The 23,009-nt window shown below is 40.3% G+C and overlaps 1 protein-coding gene across 1 annotated transcript in view; it reads left to right on the top strand.

Moving 5' to 3' along the window:
* The first annotated feature begins 1,256 nt into the window (after window positions 1-1,256).
* The window catches only part of LOC141361568 (NLR family CARD domain-containing protein 3-like), a 43,016-nt gene continuing 21,263 nt past the window's right edge, over window positions 1,257-23,009 (top strand). Inside the window, exons 1-5 of the mRNA XM_073863067.1 lie at window positions 1,257-1,273; window positions 1,429-3,234; window positions 10,851-11,024; window positions 17,380-17,553; window positions 19,122-19,295. Of these exons, the coding sequence (XP_073719168.1) occupies window positions 1,257-1,273; window positions 1,429-3,234; window positions 10,851-11,024; window positions 17,380-17,553; window positions 19,122-19,295 (2,345 nt within the window). The remainder of the gene's footprint in view (window positions 1,274-1,428; window positions 3,235-10,850; window positions 11,025-17,379; window positions 17,554-19,121; window positions 19,296-23,009) is intronic.

Below are 23,009 nucleotides of genomic sequence, written 5' to 3'. Positions count from 1 at the left end.
GACGATTGAGCAATATGAGAATCAACCACAAGAATTCAATGAAAACATGATTCCTCATTTCAGGTGAATCATTGAATATTATTGTTTAGTTTGTTTTAAAAATAATAAAAGTGGCTCAGTGGTTCATGTAAGTTGTCTGCAAACTGGAAGGTTGGTGGTTCAATCCATGGGTCCACCTGACCAAGTGTCGAGGTGTCCTTGAGCAAGACACCTAACCCCAGTCACTCCTGATGAGTTGGATGGCGCCTTGCATGATGGCTGACAACACTGTCAGTGTATAAATGAGTGAGTGAATGGGTGAATGTGAGGCAAATTGTAAAGCGCTTTGGATGGCCATGGGTCTATGAAAGAGCTATATATACACGCTATTCCTACGCCCCATGACGCTTTGCACGAATTATGGGCGCGACTTCCAGCGTGTACTGTCACTGAACCAGAGCCGCCGTTTTCCATGATGATTACGGTCATAATTTCATGTATGAGCCAGTGTGAGGATGACATTAAGAAGTGTCTTAATACATCACATGTAGCTATATTTAATTGTTTTTATGTTGTTCCTCTGGGGTGACGGGTCTTCAATGCGCAAATATAAAAGCACAGAGACATGCCGTATCTCTACAGTGGGACAGTCAGTCGAGTGTTTAACATGGAATATACAGAGACTTCTTGTTTTTAACCTTTTCAGGTGATGGTTTAAAATGTCACAAGTGTCCCTCTGGTGTGATTTTTTTTTAAACGGCAATTTTTAATCGACTTGTTTGAGTTTTTATGGCGACGCATCAAGCTTCACATGATCTGACAGCAGCAGTAACTTATGCTTCTCATTCAACACATTGTAAGTTATTTAAACAAACCATAATAAACATATTAAACTACTATTACATGTATTCAGTATTGTTTTCGTTTTTTAGAAATATTATGATGTTGATAAGACATGAGCTTATGAAATTATTTGCTTATTTAAAAAATAAGCAAATCTATTACTCAGCTATTATAGCAACCCCTAACTGCACAAGTTATGCCAGTCTTCCTGGATTTTCATTATAAGAATTAAAATGCCAGTCAAAACGGCAGACTCGTATCCCTCGCAATAGGATTACCATTAGCTGTAGTGGCTCTCCGGAAGTTTTACCCATACAAGCTCAAATTTGGCGGGGCCCACATTTACGTCAAGAATAAGGTGGATAAATGCAGTCCATTTACCATTTATAATAATTGAACAATATGAGAATCAACCACAAGAATTCAATGAAAATATGAGTCCTTGTTTCAGGTGAATCGTTGGGTATTATTGTTTAGTTTGTTTTATAAATAAATGAAACATTTTATAAGCCCTGATTATATGTCCTGTGTTATATGGTACAAAAGTTATTTTGCACCATGCATTTTTTTATATTTGTGTAATAATCTGGTATTTATATTTTACAGCCACAAGTCTGATCTTGCTGAAGTTCTGAACATATTCAGATCAAATCTGAGAAAGAAGTTTGAGTGTTTGTATGAGGTAACATCAAATAAAAGAAACCCAACACTACTGAATGAGATCTACACAGAGCTCTACATCACAGAGAGTGAAAGTGGAGAGATCAGTAATGAACATGAGGTGAGACAGATTGAGACACAATCCAGAAGAACAACAACAGAGGAGACACCAATCAAATGTAATGACATCTTTAAACCTTTACCTGAACAACACAAACACATCAGAAGTGTGCTGACAAAGGGAGTCGCTGGCATTGGAAAAACAGTCTCTGTACAGAAGTTCATTCTGGACTGGGCTGAAGAGAAAGAGAATCAGGACATCCACCTCATTTTTCCACTTCCTTTCAGAGAGATCAATTTGATGAAGGACAAAACACTCAGTCTTTTAGATCTTCTTCATCTTTTCTTCCCACAAACAAAAGAATTGGAAATCTTCAGTGATGAATATAAAGTGTTGTTCATCTTTGATGGTTTGGATGAGTGTCGTCTGTCTCTGGATTTTCACAGCAGTGTGAGGTTGTGTGATGTAAGTGAATCAACCTCAGTGGACGTGATCCTGACAAACCTCATCAAGGGGAATCTGTTTCCCTCTGCTCTCATCTGGATCACCTCCAGACCAGCAGCAGCTGATCTCATCCCCTCTGAGTGTGTTGATCGAGTCACAGAGGTACGAGGCTTCAGTGATCCACAGAAGGAGGAATACTTCAGGAAGAGAATCAGACATAAGAGTTTGGCCAAGAAAATCATCTCACACCTGAAGTCATCCAGGAGTCTCTACATCATGTGTCACATCCCAGTCTTCTGCTGGATTTCAGTCACTGTTCTAGAGAGAATATTGAGTGAAGCAGAGAGAAGAGAGATCCCCAAGACTCTCACTCAAATGTACACACACTTCCTGATCATTCAGACAAACATCAAACATCAGAAGGACTATGAGAAGAAAGTGAAGGATGAAGAGATGATCTTTAAACTGGGGAAACTGGCTTTTGAGCAGCTTGTGAAAGGCAATCTGATCTTCTATGATGAAGACTTGAGAGATTGTGGCATTGATGTAGCAGAAGCATCAGTGTACTCAGGATTGTGTACTCAGATCTTCAGAGAGGAGTTTGGTTTGTATCAGGGGAAAGTTTACTGCTTTGTTCATCTGAGCATCCAGGAACATCTAGCAGCTGTTTATGCTCACCTCTCCTTTACAAACTACAACAGATATGTGTTTGATCAAATACCTGAACCTTCTTGGTTTGCAAAATTTTTGAACACAATGAAACATAAATTATCAGAACAGGATTCATTATCTGAGCTACATCAGCGAGCTGTATATGAAGCTTTACTGAGTAAGAATGGACATCTGGATCTTTTCCTGCGTTTTCTTCTGGGTCTTTCACTGGAGTCCAATCAGGATCTACTAACACAGATGAGAAGATGCTCCTACAAAAAAGAGAAAACTGTTAATTACATTAAAGAGAAGATGAATGAGAATCTGTCTCCAGAGAAATCCATCAATCTGATTCACTGTCTGAATGAACTGAGTCATAATTTACTGGTGCAGGAGATTCAAGATTATGTGAAATCTAAATCGTTAGGAAAACGTAAACTCTCCTCCTTACAGTGGGCAGCTTTAGCTTTTGTGTTGTTGACATCCCAGCAGAATTTGGACAAACTTGATCTAAATCGATTTATTGGAGCTACAAACATAGCAGATGAAGCCATTGTGAAACTGCAGCCTGTGATTAAAGAAACCAAAAAACTACAGTAAGTAAAACTAAGAAGTCTGCTGACAGGCAATATATTAAAACATTGACTTTATTTTATTTTTTTTTTTATTCTTATTTTAGGATAATCATTCTTACTAAGAGTCTCAAGGGTGTTATTATCTTTGGATGTTGCATTGTGTCATTAAAATCTGGGCCTGTATTCACAAAACATCTTAAAGTGCATATTAGAGCACCTACTGAGTCAATGTATAGAAAAGTAATGTATGGACTAGATTTTTACTAGACTAGACTTTTACTACACTTTAAAATATGCTTATAAATACACTACTAAGGCTTCTAGAATTTGACTTCCACATCTGAAAAACTCAATCAGAAGTGACATAACGGGAGGATAGCGGTCAGGAAAACCAGTGCAGAATGGGGCAGATGTCTTAGTTAGACGAGTGTTGGCTTATACATAAAAATGGTTCTAATCCCACCATATCCAGAGATACAAAGTCATCATATACAATAAATTCATGGAGTAGCATTTAAAGCGTAACTAAACCCCTGTTCAGAGCCTGACTCCACCCACTGGCAATATTTGAAAAATGCAAGAAAAGTGGGCAGATCCCAACAGAGATAGAGGGGACGAACTAAGCTCGTACCAAGTGTGTGGTGAGATCGTAACAAGGGCGTGGTGAGCTTGAACCTGCTTACTTCACAAGTCATTTTTTGGACCCAACATCTAATAGAAAAATTAAACTGCAGTAGCCACCGTTCAACCTGAAGAGGGCAGCACTCAGAGGTTTTTACACCATATATTGTAGTATTGAAACACTTTATATCCAAATGTCAAAAAACTTACTAAAATCAATGAACAGCACTAATAAACCATCATTCTTACAGATCAGTAACTAAAAAAAGTTGTATTAGGGTTTAGTTACTCTTTAAAGGGACACTTCACCCATTTGCATTAAGCTTTGTATAGTTAGAACCCCAGTCATGTTTTTGAATGGTTGTGCATAATGTCCTCAGATTCCGCTGAGACAGGAGAAATACAGATTTCAGTGTTTCACTTTCTTCTTTTAATGTAAAAATCAATATCTTTGTTGAGGGCGTGAGACTACAAACACCCATTTTCTTGATCAAATAGGCACCAAATTCTAAATGTATTTTACATTATACAGCAAAGCAGTTCTTAGGCCGAGAGCGGAGTACGTCCCTAAAGTCAAACAACAGTTATAAATGCAGGTACAGATGCGAAGTAAACTATATTAAAAGGGAGCGATAAGGTTACTCACGTAACCTTGGTTCCCTGAAATAATAGGAGTGAGCATTGTGTAGCTGGCCAAGCTTAATCGTCACGCAGCAAGGAACGTTTACAGCATGATATGTTTAAGTATGTATATCCAATTCGACCAATGGTTGGGCGTGACGTCATAGGCGGAAGCCAGAGAGCATAAATAAGCAGAAAGGAACAGCTACTTTCCCTGCAGTCCATTTCGTTTTTTATGACCTTCCCTTGTAGGGCTGGGCGATATGGCCACAAAAATTATCAAGAAAATGTTTTTTATATCACTTGATATCGATAATTATCATGTTCAATAACAAATCTTTATTCCTGTCCAATTTAAAGTAAGATTTCCCTCCAGAATAAAAATTGTAAAAACCAGACAGTTAATAATGGTTTTAAACTACTTTTTATTCAGAACATGACAAATACAAATACTAAAATCTTGTTTTAATGTTCAGGCATCTGTATTAAATGTGAATATATTTGTTATGAAAGCAGCAAGCCACTGTCACTTTAAGACCCAAGACAGACTGCTTTAAGTTTCAATATACTGAGTAATATCCAGCTGTTTATGTTCATTTAAACAAGAACTTAGTTCAGTGATCACATGTGTGTTATACATATACGAGCTATACACGCTGATAAATGGATGTCAAGAGCATCACATTGCTGTGGGAGTGCACACTCATACAGTTTATTTACTGCAGTGGTGGATCTGCTGTTTTTCCTCAGTTTCCTGAATTTGTGAATGTCCTGTAAATATACTTTTAAAGCTTTGCGGATGTGTGCGCGCAAGGTGGACGCTGAGTAAACTGTACCTATTATGTCTGCTGTGTTCCGGGCTTTGACGAACCCTGTTTGCACGTCCAATATTACACAAAAGGAACATGTATTCCGTCCGCGTTATCCGCATCGCGAAAATCATAGGGCTCTACTAATAAATTAATAACTCGCCTCTTACTAATATAACTTTCATCTTACGCCACTCCTTCAAGTTTAACGGACACTGTGATTGTAAACCAAGAGCATGTGCCGCATGCGGAAGTGCTTGTGCAACATTATGCAGCGTGAGTAAACATTATCGATCACTTATCGAACTGTCGTCATCGTTTTATTGGAAAATTTTATAGCGGTAAAATTATCATTATCGAATTGTCGCCCAGCACTATTCCCTCGCTAACTTCCCTCAGTCTCGTTCACTCGGATGTACGTCATTGCTTACATTGTACGAGTGCCCACTACTGGCGGAACACTTGAAGTGGGTTCAGATGAAAAGCCCTAAGCCCTTGATCACATGGAAAATGGAGACCGCCCCCTCCATTATTTGAACTGTGCAAAGCGTGAGCTGCTGAAGTGATGTCACAATTGTGTTGCATTGTGGTTTATGATGTTGCCTGAAGTGTACATATGAAGCAAAAAAGCGATGGTATGTCCTAATAAACGTCCCTCATTCGCGAGTGATGTCTAAAACTGTAGTGGAATGCAGCCAATATCTGGCATATGCCAAAGTGGGTGTACAGGCACGTTGGAAGTATGACAAGGGAGATGCAGCATCTCGTTCCCTTTTCAGGAAAACCAGGGTTACATACGTAACCCGAGATGTTCCCTTTTGAGGGAACTTCCTGCTTCATCAGAGAGCTGACGCTATAGGGAACGCTACACCCAATCCGCTAGACTACAAGTGCCTGTCTGTGTGTAGAAGGCACAACTAAGGCCATGTTTACATTAGAGCATTTGCGTTTTAAAACGGCATTTTAAAATGAAAACGATCCTCGTTTATACTGGCATTTTAAAAAGAATCTTCATCCACACTATACACCACCATAAACGCATGAAACATGACCAATCACGTAACTGGGCATGCGCATAAAAGTGTAAAATAACGTATTACACTAATAATAGCTTACCTTTGCACGTTTACGCAGCCTAGGGGTGTGCGATATTGACAAAAATTCATACATGGGTCCTTTGCTGGCAACTATAACAGACACTATTTTTGAACCTATAAAAATGTGTTTGGGAAAGTCTAATACTGTTCTATTTCCCCCCTACAACATATTAATATGATTAATAGGTTAATTTTGATTAAAAGGTCTTTATTATTTAAAAAGAAAGCATTCAAGTGAACAGTACTAAACAGTAGCGAACTTGAAGCAAAAATAAATGTACGCAAATGCAAACTTCAATCAAACATAGTAAGAAGTGAAGTATTGCTTTAGCCTACCAGAAATGCTTATTGCATTAATTTTTAAAAGTGTGCGAGGTCCGTGCACGTCCTCCGCTAGCAACACACAAATAGCTAAAAGCCAAGCGCCTAAACGAGCATTATAATATTGACGTTGAGTTTATTGTTTTTATTAATTTATATTCACAAAACTTATCAACAAAACATCGATTTAAATTAAGAGACAAATTAACTGAAACGAAATTAATTTTAAAGTAGGAAACAAAACTTACATTAAGCTGGAAAATAATGTCTGACCCATTACAATTCTCCCTTCATATTGGCCTTTGCAACGCCTATATGGCATTTAAAATTACAGTCTATCTTTCGTAAGCTAACTAAATTTAAACAAAACATAAACACTTATATTGTTCTAGCTCCCCCTACAACATATTAATATGATTAATAGGTTAATTTTAATTTTATAACTAAACAGAAAGGTCTTTATGATTTAAAAAGAAAGCATTCAAATGAACAGCAAACAGTAGCGAACTTGAAGCAAAAATTAATGTACGCAAATGCAAACTTCAATCAAACATAGTAAGAAGTGAAGTATTGCTTTAGCCTACCAGAAATGCTTATTGCATTAATTTTTAAAAGTGTGCGAGGTCCGTGCACGTCCTCCGCTAGCAACACACAAATAGCTAAAAGCCAAGCGCCTAAACGAGCATTATATTAATGACGTTGAGTTTATTGTTTTTATTAATTTATATTCACAAAACGTATCAACAAAACATCGATTAAAATTAAGAGACAAATTAACTGAAACGAAATGCATTTTAAAGTAGCAAACAAAACTTACATTAAACTGGAAAATAATGTCTGACCCATTACAATTCTCCCTTCATATTGGCCTTTGCAACGACTATATGGCGCTTAAATTACAGTCTATCTTTCGTAAGCTAACTAAATTTAAACAAAACATAAACACATTAAACCCAACAATACTCAAACATTAATATAAAACAGACATCTAAAAGGATACATGTTAAAACAATCCGATATAGCGTTTATAATAGCTGGTTGGTAGATGTTTACTATTTTTAGCAAAACCTCCGTTGCAAACCAATATTTACATGAATAAAATAATTTTTACTTTGAAAATGATGCGCTGTCACGTTAACATCAGCTGTTCGTTTACATAAGACTCCGTCTACGTTCATTTACACTCAGAGCAACGTCTGAGTTCTCAAACTAAAACAGGGTCTTCAGCGTTTGCGAACGAATCCGTTTATGAGGGTCGAAAACGGTGATGTAGTGTAGATGAAAGGCGTAAACGTAGCAAAAGTAACGCGTTTTAAAGCATAAACGCATCAATGTAAACATAGCCTAAGACCTAAGCACCTGATCCCAGGAGTAGAGTTGAGATCCAACTCAAGAGTGTACAAATGTGAGTGGTGAGGACCTGCCTGCCACATCACAGACATCCTGGATTGAGGCCCCTACCCACAGGGTCCTAGATCCTGCCATCACTCGAGTTAAATGCACTCTGACAGGTAAAGGAGATGGCTGTCAAGAGGTTTCATAAACACATGGGATAGCCTCAACTATACATCTGCTTAAAGTCTGCTTGGTGGCTGGGAACCCATTCCATGCCAAACCCAAACATACATATATGTCCAGTGCATGTACTGGGCATAACAATTAAAGCACGCTCTGGATAAAATTCTTGAAAGGTGGAGGGGTGAAAGCCTGCAATATTATGGGGCGTGGAATATAATTCCGAACCTTAGGCACGTAGCCCGGCAGGCAGGTGAGTGAAACAGAGAGAGCAACTAAATCTCCTACCCTCTTAAGGGAGGTAATAGCTAGGATAAATTGAGTTTTCAGAGTAAGACACTTTCTGAAATGGTTTCAATGGCTCAAATGGTGGTCCTGATAAGCCCCCCAGACAGATCCCAATCAGGGATCCTAAATGACTCGCAGGCCTCATCAAAGTGCCTCACAGAAAACACAAGACTAGTTAGTCCCTACCTAATAAGGGATCGACCATCAAGTTCACTTTCTACATGAACTAGTTTCAAAGTTCAGTTCACAAATTTTAAAATGAACTAGTTCAGTTCATAGTTCATACTTCAAAATATTGAACTAGTTCACAGTTCCAAAAATTAACTAATTCATAGTTCTTTTTGCCCATATTATTTAAAAAGTATTGCCATTATAGCCCATATAGAACAACAGACAGCAATTATTTTATCAGTTTACGAAGCTAAATGCGTCAGATTTCATCTTCATATCCAACTAAATCCTTATCCAACTAGGGTTTACAATAGCATTAACTGTCTTTAAATTTTTGTATTTGCTTGCACATACCTTGAAAGGCTAGCCGGGTGCTTCAAGGTAGCTGGGTGCTTTTACACTGCATGTTAAATAGCGTGAGCTTAATCAGAGTCAATTTCAAGATCCAAAATGTGTTAGCAGCCTATGTTAATCGTTAACGTTTTGGGACAAATATGATGTTATTTAATGTTAAACAACTGCTTTGTCACCTACATGCTGCTTTCACCCCCATGCTTTTGTTTTGATGATGCATGCAGCGATGTCACAACAAAAAACAAACAAACATCAGAGCCTTGACAAAGCACCGTTATTACTCCACTTAAAATGCGATTTAGGAGTGCATGTCTTAGAAAAACTCCATCGAGGTGTTTACAAAACCTGTCGTGAGAATTATCAATGCAAGACTTTTAACAAACGTGTGATCGTAGAACAAAATAAGACAAAAAAAGAGGAGTTAAACGGTTAAATGACATCAGCCGGTTTAGTTGTGTTGATGCACCGCGTCTGTGGATTCGGTTTTGTTGAGTATTTCCAGTTTCCTTTAGTCAAGTGTGAAGATATTTTTGTTACTGCTTACGAAAAAGTGCCTTGAGGTTATTCTAAAGCAAAACAATGTTAGTATATTAGAAATAAACCAAGATTAATAGAGCGGATTCTTTCCCAGTCATCCTCAGCGTCAAGACCCACCCAGTGTATCACACACGCGCTGTGGAGATTGAATCAGCTTCAGCATCACTATAGTGCACCCCTTCGAAGAGCCGGAGGATGAGGAAAGGTTATGAGCCTGCTCGAATCTTCGGAACTCTACTGAAGACCTGGGGGTGAAGGAGGAATTTGTGACAGAGTGGGTGGAGAAACAAAATGAAACCAAGGATGCCTTCACCATCTCCCGAAGACTGATCCCCTCCATCTCCGCTTCGAATTTACATTTTCCACCCTTGGAAGCGGGCGGGGCGGGCTGCTGCCGACCGGTTCCTCACTTCTTTGAAGAAAAGCCCTGGGGAGAAACGGAGAAAGCCGCTGCAGGGTGCCCTCAGCAAGGGGCAGACTGAGACTGACCAAGGTGGACATAGCACGACTGACGGCACGTGCGTTGACCTTGGTTGCACGAAGCACCAAGTCGGTAGCTGCACGAAGTTCAGTAAAGGCCGCCGAATCGTGACCTCCCTCGTGCAGATCCCTCAGAGCCTTGGCCTGGTGGACCTGCAGCAATGCCATGGCATGCAGGGCTGAAGCTGCGGTGATGGTGGTTGAGTCCACTCCAAGCTGATCGCCCCTGCTGCCTGATTTTTAAGCATGTAGGCATTACTGACTTGTTTATGAAATGCAAATAAGATTAACATTTACTTTTAATCATGAATACTTAGCCCACAATTTACAATCTTTATTTGAATGTTACTTCATTTTTAATACATCTATGATTTAATCAAAATCACTTACAGAGACCATCCCCTATCAGCCAATCACTGAGGTCATAGTAATCTTGATAACATCATACATAGAAAAGAGGTCAACCCTGCCCTGTCTCTAAAATTTCTACCTATTCCATAGTAAAAGTTGCTCTTAGCAGTTTTGTGAAAAGGTTTACAGAGGAAGAATTTTTGTTGTTTAGGAGCCTTAGTGGTAAAAAATGTTTTGTTTTGTTTAAAAGACTTGTTGGAGTTTTTCTAAGAGTCAATGTGATGTCATGAACAATAACTTAAAACTCTTCAGTGATGTTCAGACTGAGGTTCTGGGTCTGTGTTTAACAACAGAAATTACAACATTGCAGTTATTATACTGATATGTTTATATGAGTAAAAAACATTGAAGAAAGTAATTTGTTTATTTTAATTTTATGTTAAGCAACCATGTTTTGTTTACCTCACTACAGGTTGTGTGAGTGTTCTATCAGACATGAAGGTTGTGCTGCTCTGTCTTCAGCTTTGAGATCAAACCCATCACACCTGAGACATCTGAATCTGTCTAAGATTAATCTGAGAGATTCAGGAGTGAAACTGATCTCTGATGGATTGGAGAATGCTAACTGTAAACTGATGTCACTCAGGTCAGATTGTGTAAACTCATCATTGATCATCCTCCCACTATGAATAGTGAATCAGTAAAACAGCAAATAAAAATGACAGATAAATATCTTGTTAATATCCTATTTCGAATTATATTACTATTATATGTGTCAGTCATTAGAACATGAGGACAATTAATATAGAAAAACAATTACTTAAACAGAAAAGTCCAGTGGAAAGTCTGTAAATAAGAGGATATGATGGGCCTTTATGGGTATTCTTGAAGTTCAGGGACTATATAGGTTATGTTCAGGTGGGGGGTGTTGAGGGGGCCTGGTGGTCACTGATGTTCCTCTTGAGAAGATCTGGTGCTTCTTTATCCTCTGTTTCCTCACTGCTGTCAGGATTTATACAAAAAGACACGAACCCAAATGCAGACGTTGATGACAAAAGGAATTTATTAAACATAACAGGGTAAAACAGGAAAAACAAAACCCACGAGGAGGCAAAACAAGACAAGGAAAACAAGACACTAAACTGACATTAAACTTAACAAAACTAACAAACTTTTCAAAACAGGCTACAACTAAGATTTCACTTAATACTCACAGGTAAACCAACAGGATATGCGACAAGAGGAACGTGCACAGAACAGCAAACACAAGGACAATAAATAGGGACAAAGTAAATTACATACACCTGGAAATCATTACAAGTAAGGGATCGGGATAAAGTGACGAGACCCGGGAAATGCGTGGTCAGAATAAACCAATACTAAAACCAGTGTTGGGGTAACGAGTTACAAAGTAACGGATTACAGTAACTATATTACTTTTTTGGGTAACGAAGTAAAGTAACGCATTACACTAATAATATTGGTAACTACACTACTTTACTAGACTATAGGAACGCGCTTCCTGCGTTACCCAAGCAGTGTTTGCCTGGGTGTAAAGTTCTGTCTGTTTAAGTGGTGCGTGCATGCGTGTCCCTGTACGTGTGCCGTTGCCATAGAGATTGATTTGACGTAGCTGCTGGTGCAAAGGGGAGCGGGAAATGAAGACGGAGGGTTTCAGCCACTGGGGGCGATATTCACATTACTTTCAGCGTATTGCTTGAAAGTACAAAAATATTCGTGTGAAATGCACACTATGCCCACACGACAAGTGTCTTTCAACTGCTGACAACGCGATGAGCAACCTGTCTGAGCATTTGTAAGCCCATCATGGCAATACAACACTTGTGGCGAAAGATCCTGCTTAACTTACCGGTCAGGGCTCGAGAGGTCCGAACCCGAAGACGGAATTAGGGAATGAACCTCAATCGAGTCAGAGCCAGAGCATAATTCTTTTGAAGAAAATTATTTGAACGTAACCCGAACAGCAATGTCCGCGTGCGCCCAATTTATAGAAAAAAAGCCATGAGTCAGGACCGCTGTTTTCTTCATAATTTACTTCCAAATCTAATCCTATAAACTTTTCGGTGTTTGCTGTATCGCTGTTACCCCCGCCCTGCCAGACTGTCTTAAATAGAGAAATAAGTTAATTCCTTGATTTGCGTTGTTGATTCATTTATAAATAATTCCCCCAAGGGTTTAGTTTATGCGCAAAAAGCATTAAAATGAATAGAACGTGATGATTACGTCTTTCTTTGGTGAAAAAATAATAAAATAAAATAAGCCTATATGAAATGTGTTTCACTTAAATAATTAGCCAATTAACAAAACGAATTCAAAAGTAGCCTATAGCCTATATGAGTTTATTTTTTGTGTGACGTGCTCCCAAACCGATGCAGCACAAAACACTTTTTACCTATTTAAAAAAGCACAATGTTTTGTTATTATTGCGAGTGTAACTTTACATAAATAAATGTACACATTACAGTTTTGAATGTTGTTTTACTTTTATTTGTATGACCATAATTTAAGGTAATTTAAGGTAATGCAAAAATGTAAGCTCCTCACGCGTTTCATGCCATCACCCGCGTGGGTTTACACAGGGCAGCGAGAAAGAGACATTAAACTTTAAAACATTTAAAATTCTACTTGAGTTTTTTTGGACATCCCTTTGGAATCACTGCAATCATATCATCAATTTATAAGGTAATAATAAATATAAGCGCAGCGCTTATGCAACAAACACTGCTGTCCGCTCAGCTGTCAATCTGCCGACCATCACAAAGTTTTAACATTAAATGATAATATATTTGAACAGTCATGGTCCTGTGCTTATTTCTGTAAATGTTCTGCATCTTTAAAGGTTTCTACTTACATCACGATTTGCGGTGCGGCCCGGTCGCAGTCTTTATGTAAAACGGGTATGAAATAAATTGATGCTGATGTCGGATAACGGGTCAACTGTTATTTTAATCGCGCGGATGCGGGTTATCAAACAGGACTGTGCATGACTCGTATAAGGAAAATGGAATGACAACATGAAACTTATAAAATAGCCTATATGTTTATATTCTGTATTAAACCACCATGGGCGCTAAACTTGCGGTGTTAAAGGGACAGTTCACCCAAAAATAAAAAAATCTTTCATCATTAACCCTCATTTTGTTACAAACCTGCACAAATTTCCTTGTTCTGATCAACACGAAGCAACATATCTCGAGAAATGTTAACAACCAAACCAAGCATGAGCCCCATTCACTTCTATAGTAGGAAAAAATAATACTATGGAAGTGAATGGGGCTCATGAATGGTTTGGCCACAAACATTCCCCAAAATATTTTCATTCATGTTCACCAGAACAAAGACATCTATACAGGTTTGCAACAACATGAGAGGGAGTAAATTATACAGAATTTTAATTTTTGGGCGAACTATAAATCCGATGGGGTCAAAAATTAGGGTGCACCTTGTGCTGGTGCACCTAAGATGTTAGGCGCACCAGTGCAAAAAGTTAGTCTAGAGCCCTGGCCGGTCATTTAAAGTAGTCACTCATCATCAGCCGACCCCGCCTAAACCATGTCCATGTATCTATGTGGTAAATTAAGAAAAAGGAAAGTAAAGTAATAAGTAGTGAAGTTACTTTTCAAATGCAGTAACTAGTAAAGTAATCTCATTACAATTTAAAGAAGTAACTAGTAACTAGTAACTAATTACATTTTTTGAGTAACTACCCCAACACTGACTAAAACCACGCATCTCCCACATAGAACATATGTACTGTCAGAACCCTGCCATGCTAAACTAGATCTAAATACAAACAAGGATCTGGCAGGATTCTGACAGTATGCCCCCCTCAAAAGCCGGCTACTAGACGCCCTCAAGGGGAAACACTAAACACGTTACATAACAGACTGCATACAAGACAGGAACCATGAGAACATAACAAACACTAACAGGGGCAAACAGGCAATAACAATAATAGGATTGGGGTGGGACAATAAAAATAACAAACAGGGGAGGGGGGGTGGGAGAACACAAGAGTTCATAGGGTGTGTTCCAGGGTGGGAGGGTGGAGAAGGAGTCCGGGTGAACTTAGTATAAGTCCTGAGATGGGCAAAACCCGCGCTGGCTGCGCACACGGCTGGGGTTGGGTCGGCGGCTCTGCACGAGCACACGGCTGGGGTTGGGTCGGCGGCTCTGGGCGCGCACACGGCTGGGGTTGGGTCGGCGGCTCTGAACGCGCTGGCTGCTCCGTCGGCGGCTCTGGACGCACTGGCGGCTGCGTCGGCGGCTCTGGACGCGCTGGTGGCTGCGTCGGCGGCTCTGGATGGGCTGGCGGCTGCACAGATAGAGGTTGTGGCGGAGACGCCACCACTTCTTCCCTCCTATTCTTCTTCTTCCGGTTCTTGGGTAGGGGAAGTGTGGAAGGACGAACAGGAGTAGGTGTGGGTGAAACAGGTGTGAGAGAGCCCCTCGGAGTTGGAGAGGCGGGAACCGAACTCCCCAACCTTATCGATCCCATGATGAGACCCCTTGGAGCGGATGACTGTGGACCAACCGTCAAACTTTCATCCCGGGGCCCTTGCTGTCGGCCGAGATGGTCCACCAGTTCCCAAAACGGCAAGGAGATGAGACCAGCTCGTTCAGAGATAGGAGGAGGAGGGTTATCGAGACCGGCCAGGAGGTACCTGTTGACCATACGGTCAGAGAAGAAAGCCCTTCTGTCCAAAACACTCTGGGCATAGTCCTGCAGACTACGCCCCCTCTGGGGAGGAAACATCCCAATTCCAGAACGCGAATCAGCGATGAGGTCATTCCACCACTCTGGGTCTTCTGCCATAGTCCGCTGGGTTCAGTTCTGGCACGTTCGTTCTGTCAGGATTTATACACAAGACACGAACCCAAATGCAGACGTTGATGACAAAAGGAATTTATTAAACATAACAGTGTAAAACAGGGAAAACAAAACCCACGAGGGGGCAAAACAAGACAAGGAAAACACGACACTGCCATTAAACTTAACAAAACTAACAATAAACTTTTCAAAACATAAAACAGGCTACAACTAAAATTTCACTAAATACTCACAGGTAAACCAACAGGATATTCACCATAGACGAACATGCACAGAACAGCAAACACAAGGACAATAAATATTTTTTTTGCAGTGCCCCGTATGCTGCAGTGATAGCTTCACTGCTCTGGGTGTTTGTGTGTTCACTAGGCCCTGGCAAACTCGATTCCTTTTAAGGATCCGGGTTATTGTGAGTCACTCAGTAAAGTGATCCGGGTTGTGTGAGTCATTTGAGTCAGTATTGCTAAATCGCCAAGAAAACTCAGTACAGACCCACTTGTAACCGGCTGATCCACGCGACTCGAGATTCTCAGAGCCGTAAACATTGCAGACTCGCAGACCATGGGACTCATGAGACTCATGAGACTTCACTCGCTCTACAGATCCACTAACCGGCTCTGGCTCCGGCTGATCCGCGCGAATCAGCCGGGTAGTGGATCTACAGAGCGACTGAAGTCTCCTCAAAAGCAAATCCACAACAAAAGCCTTTCACTTATAAAATAACATGCTTATAGGTTTTAGGTTGGGTGTGTATGGTCGACCATTTAAAAAATAGGCCTAATAATAATAGCATAACAATATAGAGAAAATATAGAAAAAACTGTGTCCTGATTATGTAACCCCCCCGCCCCCCCCCCCCCCCCCCAGGGGCCGGAGAGTCTCGAGTCTGCAATGTTTCCGGCAGATCTGCGAATCTGCAGTGTTTCCGGCTCTGATTCGAGAGACAGTTCGCGCGGATCAGCCGGTTACAAGTTGAGAGATTCTCGAGTCAAATCAGATTCACATGTCTCTCGAGTTTTCATTGTTTCCGGCTCTGAGTGAGAATCTCGGGTCAGTTCTCGCGCAGATCAGCCGGTTAAGAGTGGATATGAAGAGCGAGTGGAGTCTCATCAATAATGTTGAAAGAGGTTTGTGTGTGTGGTGGCGCTGTTTATGGTTTTACATTGAATTGTAGTAGGACTCAACTGATCCGGGTTAATGATACTAGAGACTCACGACTCATGAGTTAATTTAAAGATCTGGGTGAAAGATCCGAGTGAGTCACAAATCGAACAGGTCTAGTGTTCACTACTCACTGTATGGGTTAAATGCAGAGGTCACATTTCAACTGTGGGTTACCATTCACTGAAAAAATGGTCACTATAGACAAAGTTCTTTCTTCTTTACAAGTTTTGACTGCTTTGCCTTGTTTTTGCTGATGCAGTGATGTTTAGCCATTTTCACACAGAGATTTTAGAAAATACATAGAAAATACATCCGGGATTTGTCCAGGGATCCTTTAATTTTGGTTCATTCACACTGCCAATAATTTTCCGTGATCAGTGCGTGCATTGACACACATCATGTAAAGATAACATAAAGACATGTAACGTATTTAAAGTCCTGCACTTGGTAGTTTTTTCCACAGCGTCTGAAGTTTGCTAATTATACATGATTATTCTTTAAAGAAACCACACACGTGGATTTTGTTTATGTCAAGATTATAAAGGTGCGCGTGACATGCTGTTTTGTTATGCTAATATAAATCGTTTTAGCTTCAGCATGTATAGTGACAAGCTCCCTGGTCTCTGCTTCAGTCCAGTTTGCAGAAATTTCTCTCTGTAAATGTTAATCTGCATTAAAATCCCTGTGTCAAAGAGCTGAACCATAACTTCTTGTGATGGCACGCAAGTCCTGACTACGGCAGGCTCCTGACGGCATTGTTTTTTGTCTTTCCGTAAATGTTATGGCAATGTTTCTAGGTCCTCTTTACAGAACATTTAGGGAATGTGTTTGTGTTCACACAAAAGGCTCTCTTCCATTTTTTTGGGCACTTTTTCCTGTATCAAAGTGTTGTAAATGTGTTTTTTGAAAAGTTATCTAAATTAGTTTTTATTGAGCTGATCTACAGTATGTGTTCTAGACTGAAATGTGTGTCTGTTCTCTACAGGTTGAGTTTATGTAATATCACAGCTGAAGGTTGTCTTGTTCTGACTTCAGCTCTGAGATTAAACCCATCACACCTGACACATCTGAATCTGTCTTATAATAAATTTGGAGATTCAGGAGTGAAGCAGATCTCTGATGTACTGAAGAATCCTGACTGTAAACTGGAAAAACTGAAGTAAGATTTGAATAATACATTTTCTTTGATCCTGCTTCCACTATAATGCTTCCACATGATTTTGTGCAAACTGAAAAGGGCATATGGTCTCCTCACACTGATCAGAGGTGACAGAAGTTGATGGTGGTGGTGAAAGAGCTTTTGTATCTGGTTCACACTACATAATTTTAGCCCAGTTGTGGCATGATCCGTTTGCTGTGGAGTGTCATTGTGACTCATATTCCGATGACACAAGACTCAACCGTTTTATCTGGTATAGTGTGTCACAGTATAAGACAAAAACACTGCATCTATGACAGAAAGACTGGCATGATGAAGTTTTTTGGTCATTCACTATAAGATCCATCACAAATATTAAATTTACAACAAAAGAATTTGCATTCATGCATTTGACAAATAGTTTTATTCAAAATGACTTCCAAGTGCATTACAAGGTATACATACATTTTTAACAATATTTCTTTTTATGGTGTTCGTCCCCATGATCTTTTGCTGCTAAAGCAATGCTACCACTGTGAAACAAATGTATAGTTTTGTAATAGATTAAAACTGTTATGTCTGGTTTTGTGGCAGATGATAAGCAGTTGATAAATGTTTAAAACAGGTATGCGTATAGATATGCAATGTTATTTATTGCAGCTATACCTCATACTGCTGTTACAGAACATATGATTGAAACTGTATTATAGAGAACCTAACAAAGTAAGATCAAATAGAAAGTAGATTTTAGATCATCGGTCTGAAGCTGGGTTAGCAGAATGAGGCTTGGTTAGTCATTCAGGTCTCACAAGAGCTGGTGTTTTCTAGTTGCTCATCCTGAGGTGGAAATGGTGGAAAACGGGTGGACGGAGATTAACATGGCTTTGATTATTTTGATTAATAACACAGCTTTCAGGAACATTCAGATGTTTGTTATTCCCAGATAAAAAACACCTAAACATTAATAACACAGCAAGCATCATCCATGTACTGAGAGTTTTCTTGACAGAGACAGTTGTAGCCTATAATATTTTGTGTTTTATTACAGCAGTATTGCTTAAACCGGGCAGATATTTCCAGTTCCCATCATGCTTTGCATGAGACCGAATAATGAGAGTAAATATCAAAATAACGGGTTATTTATGCATTTTTTATTATAAGATAAGAAAAGAGGAGGACTTACTAATGTTTATTATGTTGTTATATATGTATTTGAAAAAGTTTCTGTTTTGTTGTTGGGTTTTTAAATGGTTACCATTGTGCAGACGAGTAGAGCATTTGCTTAGGATGAGAACCGTCTCATTGAAATGTATCAGGTAGTGTTGTTATGATCAGAAGCATTACACTGTAATGCCTTGATGTGTTTAATTTTTAAACATCTTTTTGTGTTAAGCTTTTAACACATCATGTGTCATTTTGTGTTGATTTTGTGTTAAAATAAAACACGAGTTGTGTTAAAAGTAACACAAAATGTGTTGTTTCAATAAAACGCATTTAGTGTGTTGTCCCAAAATCAACACTAATGTGTTGTTTTTAACACATCCGTTCTAAGAGTGTACCAAAAACGTGTGTGTCTCTGTTCTCTACAGGTTGCGGAGTTGTAATATCACAGCTGAAGGTTGTGTTGCTTTGACTACAGCTCTGAGATCAAACCCTTCACACCTGACACATCTGAATCTGTCTATAAATAATCTTGGAGATGCAGGAGTGAAGCTGATCTCTGATGTACTGAAGAATCCTGACTGTAAATTGAAGATACTGAAGTAAGATTGTGATCTGATGCTCAGACAGAAATCACATATAGACAATAGCCAGACTATATAGAGATCATAACATCTGTAATGGATTTATAGTATTTTAATGTAATCTCAGTAATTTATTTGATATCATTTGAAATATTTTCTTAACCAAAAATGTAAGAGACACTTCAGCTGTTACTGAAAGTAAAAAGGAACATAATATTAAATAATTATAAGGAACATCTAAGTAAAACAAAATAAAAGCATAAGAAAAATGTTCTGGGTAGGGTTGCACCAGTCGTTCGTAAGTTCTTACTTAAACTGGGACGTAAAGTCCAAACTAGAGGCTTAGAACTACTAGCTAGTTTATAACTACTTTATTCGGTTGCACCATTTGTTCTTAAGGCAGAACGTAGCTAGTAGGTCGTAAGCTCTCCATAAAGTAATGCGTTGTCGCATAGAATGACGTCTATTATTCTTAACCCAATCACAAGCCTTATAATGGGTAAACAGGAAATAGTCTGAACAGTACGTAATTTCAAACTCATTCTTGACTCGCCTAAACTGAAAGTTAAAAAAGACGTTAAAGCAAATGTTATCGAACTCAAAACATTACACTTTAAATTGAAATCTCTATCCCACACATGGAGGAGAAAATAAACAGGAAGAAATTTTAAATCTTATTTTAATTGATGGTTACACAGAAAATTAATCATTTCTTGAAAACTTGTTGACGAACTTGCGGCTCTTTATAATTTATACGAGCTCATTGATGTATTATAATCTGGCTCACATTTTATTCCAATCATTATTCATGGCCAGAGGCTTCCGTAAATATTTAGTTACAACGTATTGTTACGTTTAAACTAAGTTTAATGGTGCAACGCAAAAACATTTAGTAGTGCGTAAGTTGTGACTTAGTGCTCATTTACGTCATAACTAAGCTACGTTGTAACTTACGCACAACTGGTGCAACCGGCCCCTGATGTCTAGAGGTGACCCTGAATAGTCGAAGATTTGATGCTTCGATAGGAGAAGCCTGATTCGACTACCAATCTCACAGTCGAATCGTTGCAGATGTTCTATGAAATGAGGATCATTCAGTTTTGTCTGTATAAGGGTGCACATTATCTGATTTCACATCTTTCACATCTTTCTCCCAATATATGAATATACAACCTATTATAATAATCTTATGCAAATAATATGTGAAAAAGTAGCTTTCAATAAATATTTTTTTAAAATGTGTGAAGAAATACAACAACCCCCATGACATTCCGTTGTGTCACTCCACTGCTCAAAAAATCAACTTTGAACTCTTCTTTCAGCGACAGTTACAGACCAACCTCCTGCTTCAAGTTTATTGTCAAAACACTTAAAAGGGCTTTTTTTAACTAGGTATCATCCTAGCTCAGAAAAACTCCTGGATGACAAGCAGTCTGCGAAAATGACTTTCTTATTAGTATTTTTGTCTTGTTTTCAGTAAAAATATCATACAATTCTTAAATTAAGATGTATTTTCTTGATGAGCAAAATGACCTAGGAAAATAAGTCTAGTTTTTAGACCAAAAGTAAAAATATGAAGTAAATTAGTGCTTAAAACAAGCAAAAAAAAAATCTGCCAATGGAATAAGAAAGATTTTCATGAAATAATTGTACTTTTTTCATGAACACTTATGTAACGTGGTGCTTTAATGAAAGCGGAGAAAGTGTGAATCCATATGCAAAAGGTGTTTATTAAGTAAAATCCCATAAAGGGCCAGCAACCAAATCCAAACAGGGTTAATCCATCAAACGTAATCCAAAATACAGGCAATGAGTCAGGGCAGGCGGCAGTACAGGCAAAATCCAAATAACAGGCACAGGTCAGAAAACACAGGCAGATGCAGATACAAATACAGATATAACAGAAACAGATACAGGTAACAGGATAAACAGACGGGTATTGGCGATGTAATATTCAGCCTTGAACTGGAGTACAGGAAGTGGCTTTAAACAAACAGACAGGAAGTGTGAAGTGAAACATGGCAGAATGTATTTCAAAATAAAAGCCAGAACAGAACAGGATGTCAAAATAAAAGTCCAAAATACAAAAATACACAGAACACAAGTAAACACAGAACAAAACCATTACAGAACCCCCCCTCTAAAGGGCGACTCCCGGAGCCCAACAAACAAAACATACAGTCCAATAGAGGGTGGGCGGGCGGGCCAGGACCTCTTGGTGAAGGCAGGGCAGTTCAGGAGAGGTCCTGGGTCATATGGCCAGTATGGTCCAGGAACATGAGGCAGATGCGGGCCTGGGTCATGGGGCAGATGCGGGCCTGGGTCATGGGGCAGGCTAGGACCTGGGTCATGGGGCAGGCTAGGACCTGGGTCATGGGGCAGGCTAGGACCTGGGTCATGGGGCAGGCTAGGACCTGGGTCCTGGGGCAGGCTAGGACCTGGGTCATGGGGCAGGCTAGGACCTGGGTCATGGGGCAGGCTAGGACCTGGGTCATGGGGCAGGCTAGGACCTGGGTCATGGGGCAGGCTAGGACCTGGGTCATGGGGCAGGCTTGGACCTGGGTCATGGGGCAGGCTTGGACCTGGGTCATGGGGCAGGCTTGGACCTGGGTCATGGGGCAGGCTTGGACCTGGGTCATGGGGCAGGCTTGGACCTGGGTCATGGGGCAGGCTTGGAGCTATATCATGGGGCAGGAATAGACCTGGAACACAGGGAAAGGAAGGGTCCGAGCACACTTCGGCCTCCGCCTTGGTGTCCTCTGCCTCCTCCCTGTGTCCGGGTACTACCCCCCCCAAAAAAAAACTTGGGAAAGCTCCCAAAGCCCAGGGTGGCGATGTCCCAGGTGGTGGACCAGATGAATCCGAATAGTCAGTTGAGCCAGGTGAATCAGACAAGACAGGTGAATCGGGCAGGACAGACGAATCAGATGAGTCGGGCAGGACAGACGAATCAGATGAGTCGGGCAGGACAGACGAATCAGATGAATCAGATGGATTAGATGAATCAGAAGAATCAGAGGAGTCGGGCGGATCAGGTGAATCGGGCAGATCAGGTGAATCGGGCAGATCAGGTGAATCAGGCAGATCGGGCGAATCAGGCAGATCGGGCGAATCAGGCAGATCGGGCAGATCAGGTGAGTCGGGCAGATCAGGTGAGTCGGGCAGATCAGGTGAGTCGGGCAGATCAGGTGAGTCGGGCAGATCAGGTGAGTCGGGCAGATCAGGTGAGTCGGGCAGATCAGATGAGTCGGGCAGATCAGATGAGTCGGGCAGATCAGATGAGTCGGGCAGATCAGATGAGTCGGGCAGATCAGATGAGTCGGGCAGATCAGATGAGTCGGGCAGATCAGATGAGTCGGGCAGATCAGATGAGTCGGGCAGATCAGATGAGACGGGCAGATCAGATGAGACGGGCAGATCAGATGAATCGGGCAGATCAGATGAGTCGGGCAGCTCAGATGAGTCGGGCAGATCAGATTCAGGGTCTTGAGGACCCTCGGGAACAACAGAGCAGAAGGCAGACCAGACGCACCACAGGGCTATGGCAAATTCCGGTAGTACTGAGTTAATGAGACATACCTCAGCAGTAGTCGATTCAGGCAGGGCGGCCATCTTGATGTCAGGTGCTGGGTGAATAATAGCCCTCATGAGTGCAGGTGTGGTGGTGATGATAGCTCTCTGAAGCTCAGGTGCCGGAATGGTGGTGGTTTTCTCAAAAACAGGTACAGGTGC

The sequence above is a fragment of the Misgurnus anguillicaudatus genome, chromosome 24, assembly GCF_027580225.2.
Source record: "Misgurnus anguillicaudatus chromosome 24, ASM2758022v2, whole genome shotgun sequence".
NCBI lineage: Eukaryota > Metazoa > Chordata > Actinopteri > Cypriniformes > Cobitidae > Misgurnus > Misgurnus anguillicaudatus.
The sequence above is the reverse complement of the archived record's forward strand: the minus strand, read 5'-3'. Positions and strand labels throughout refer to the sequence as shown.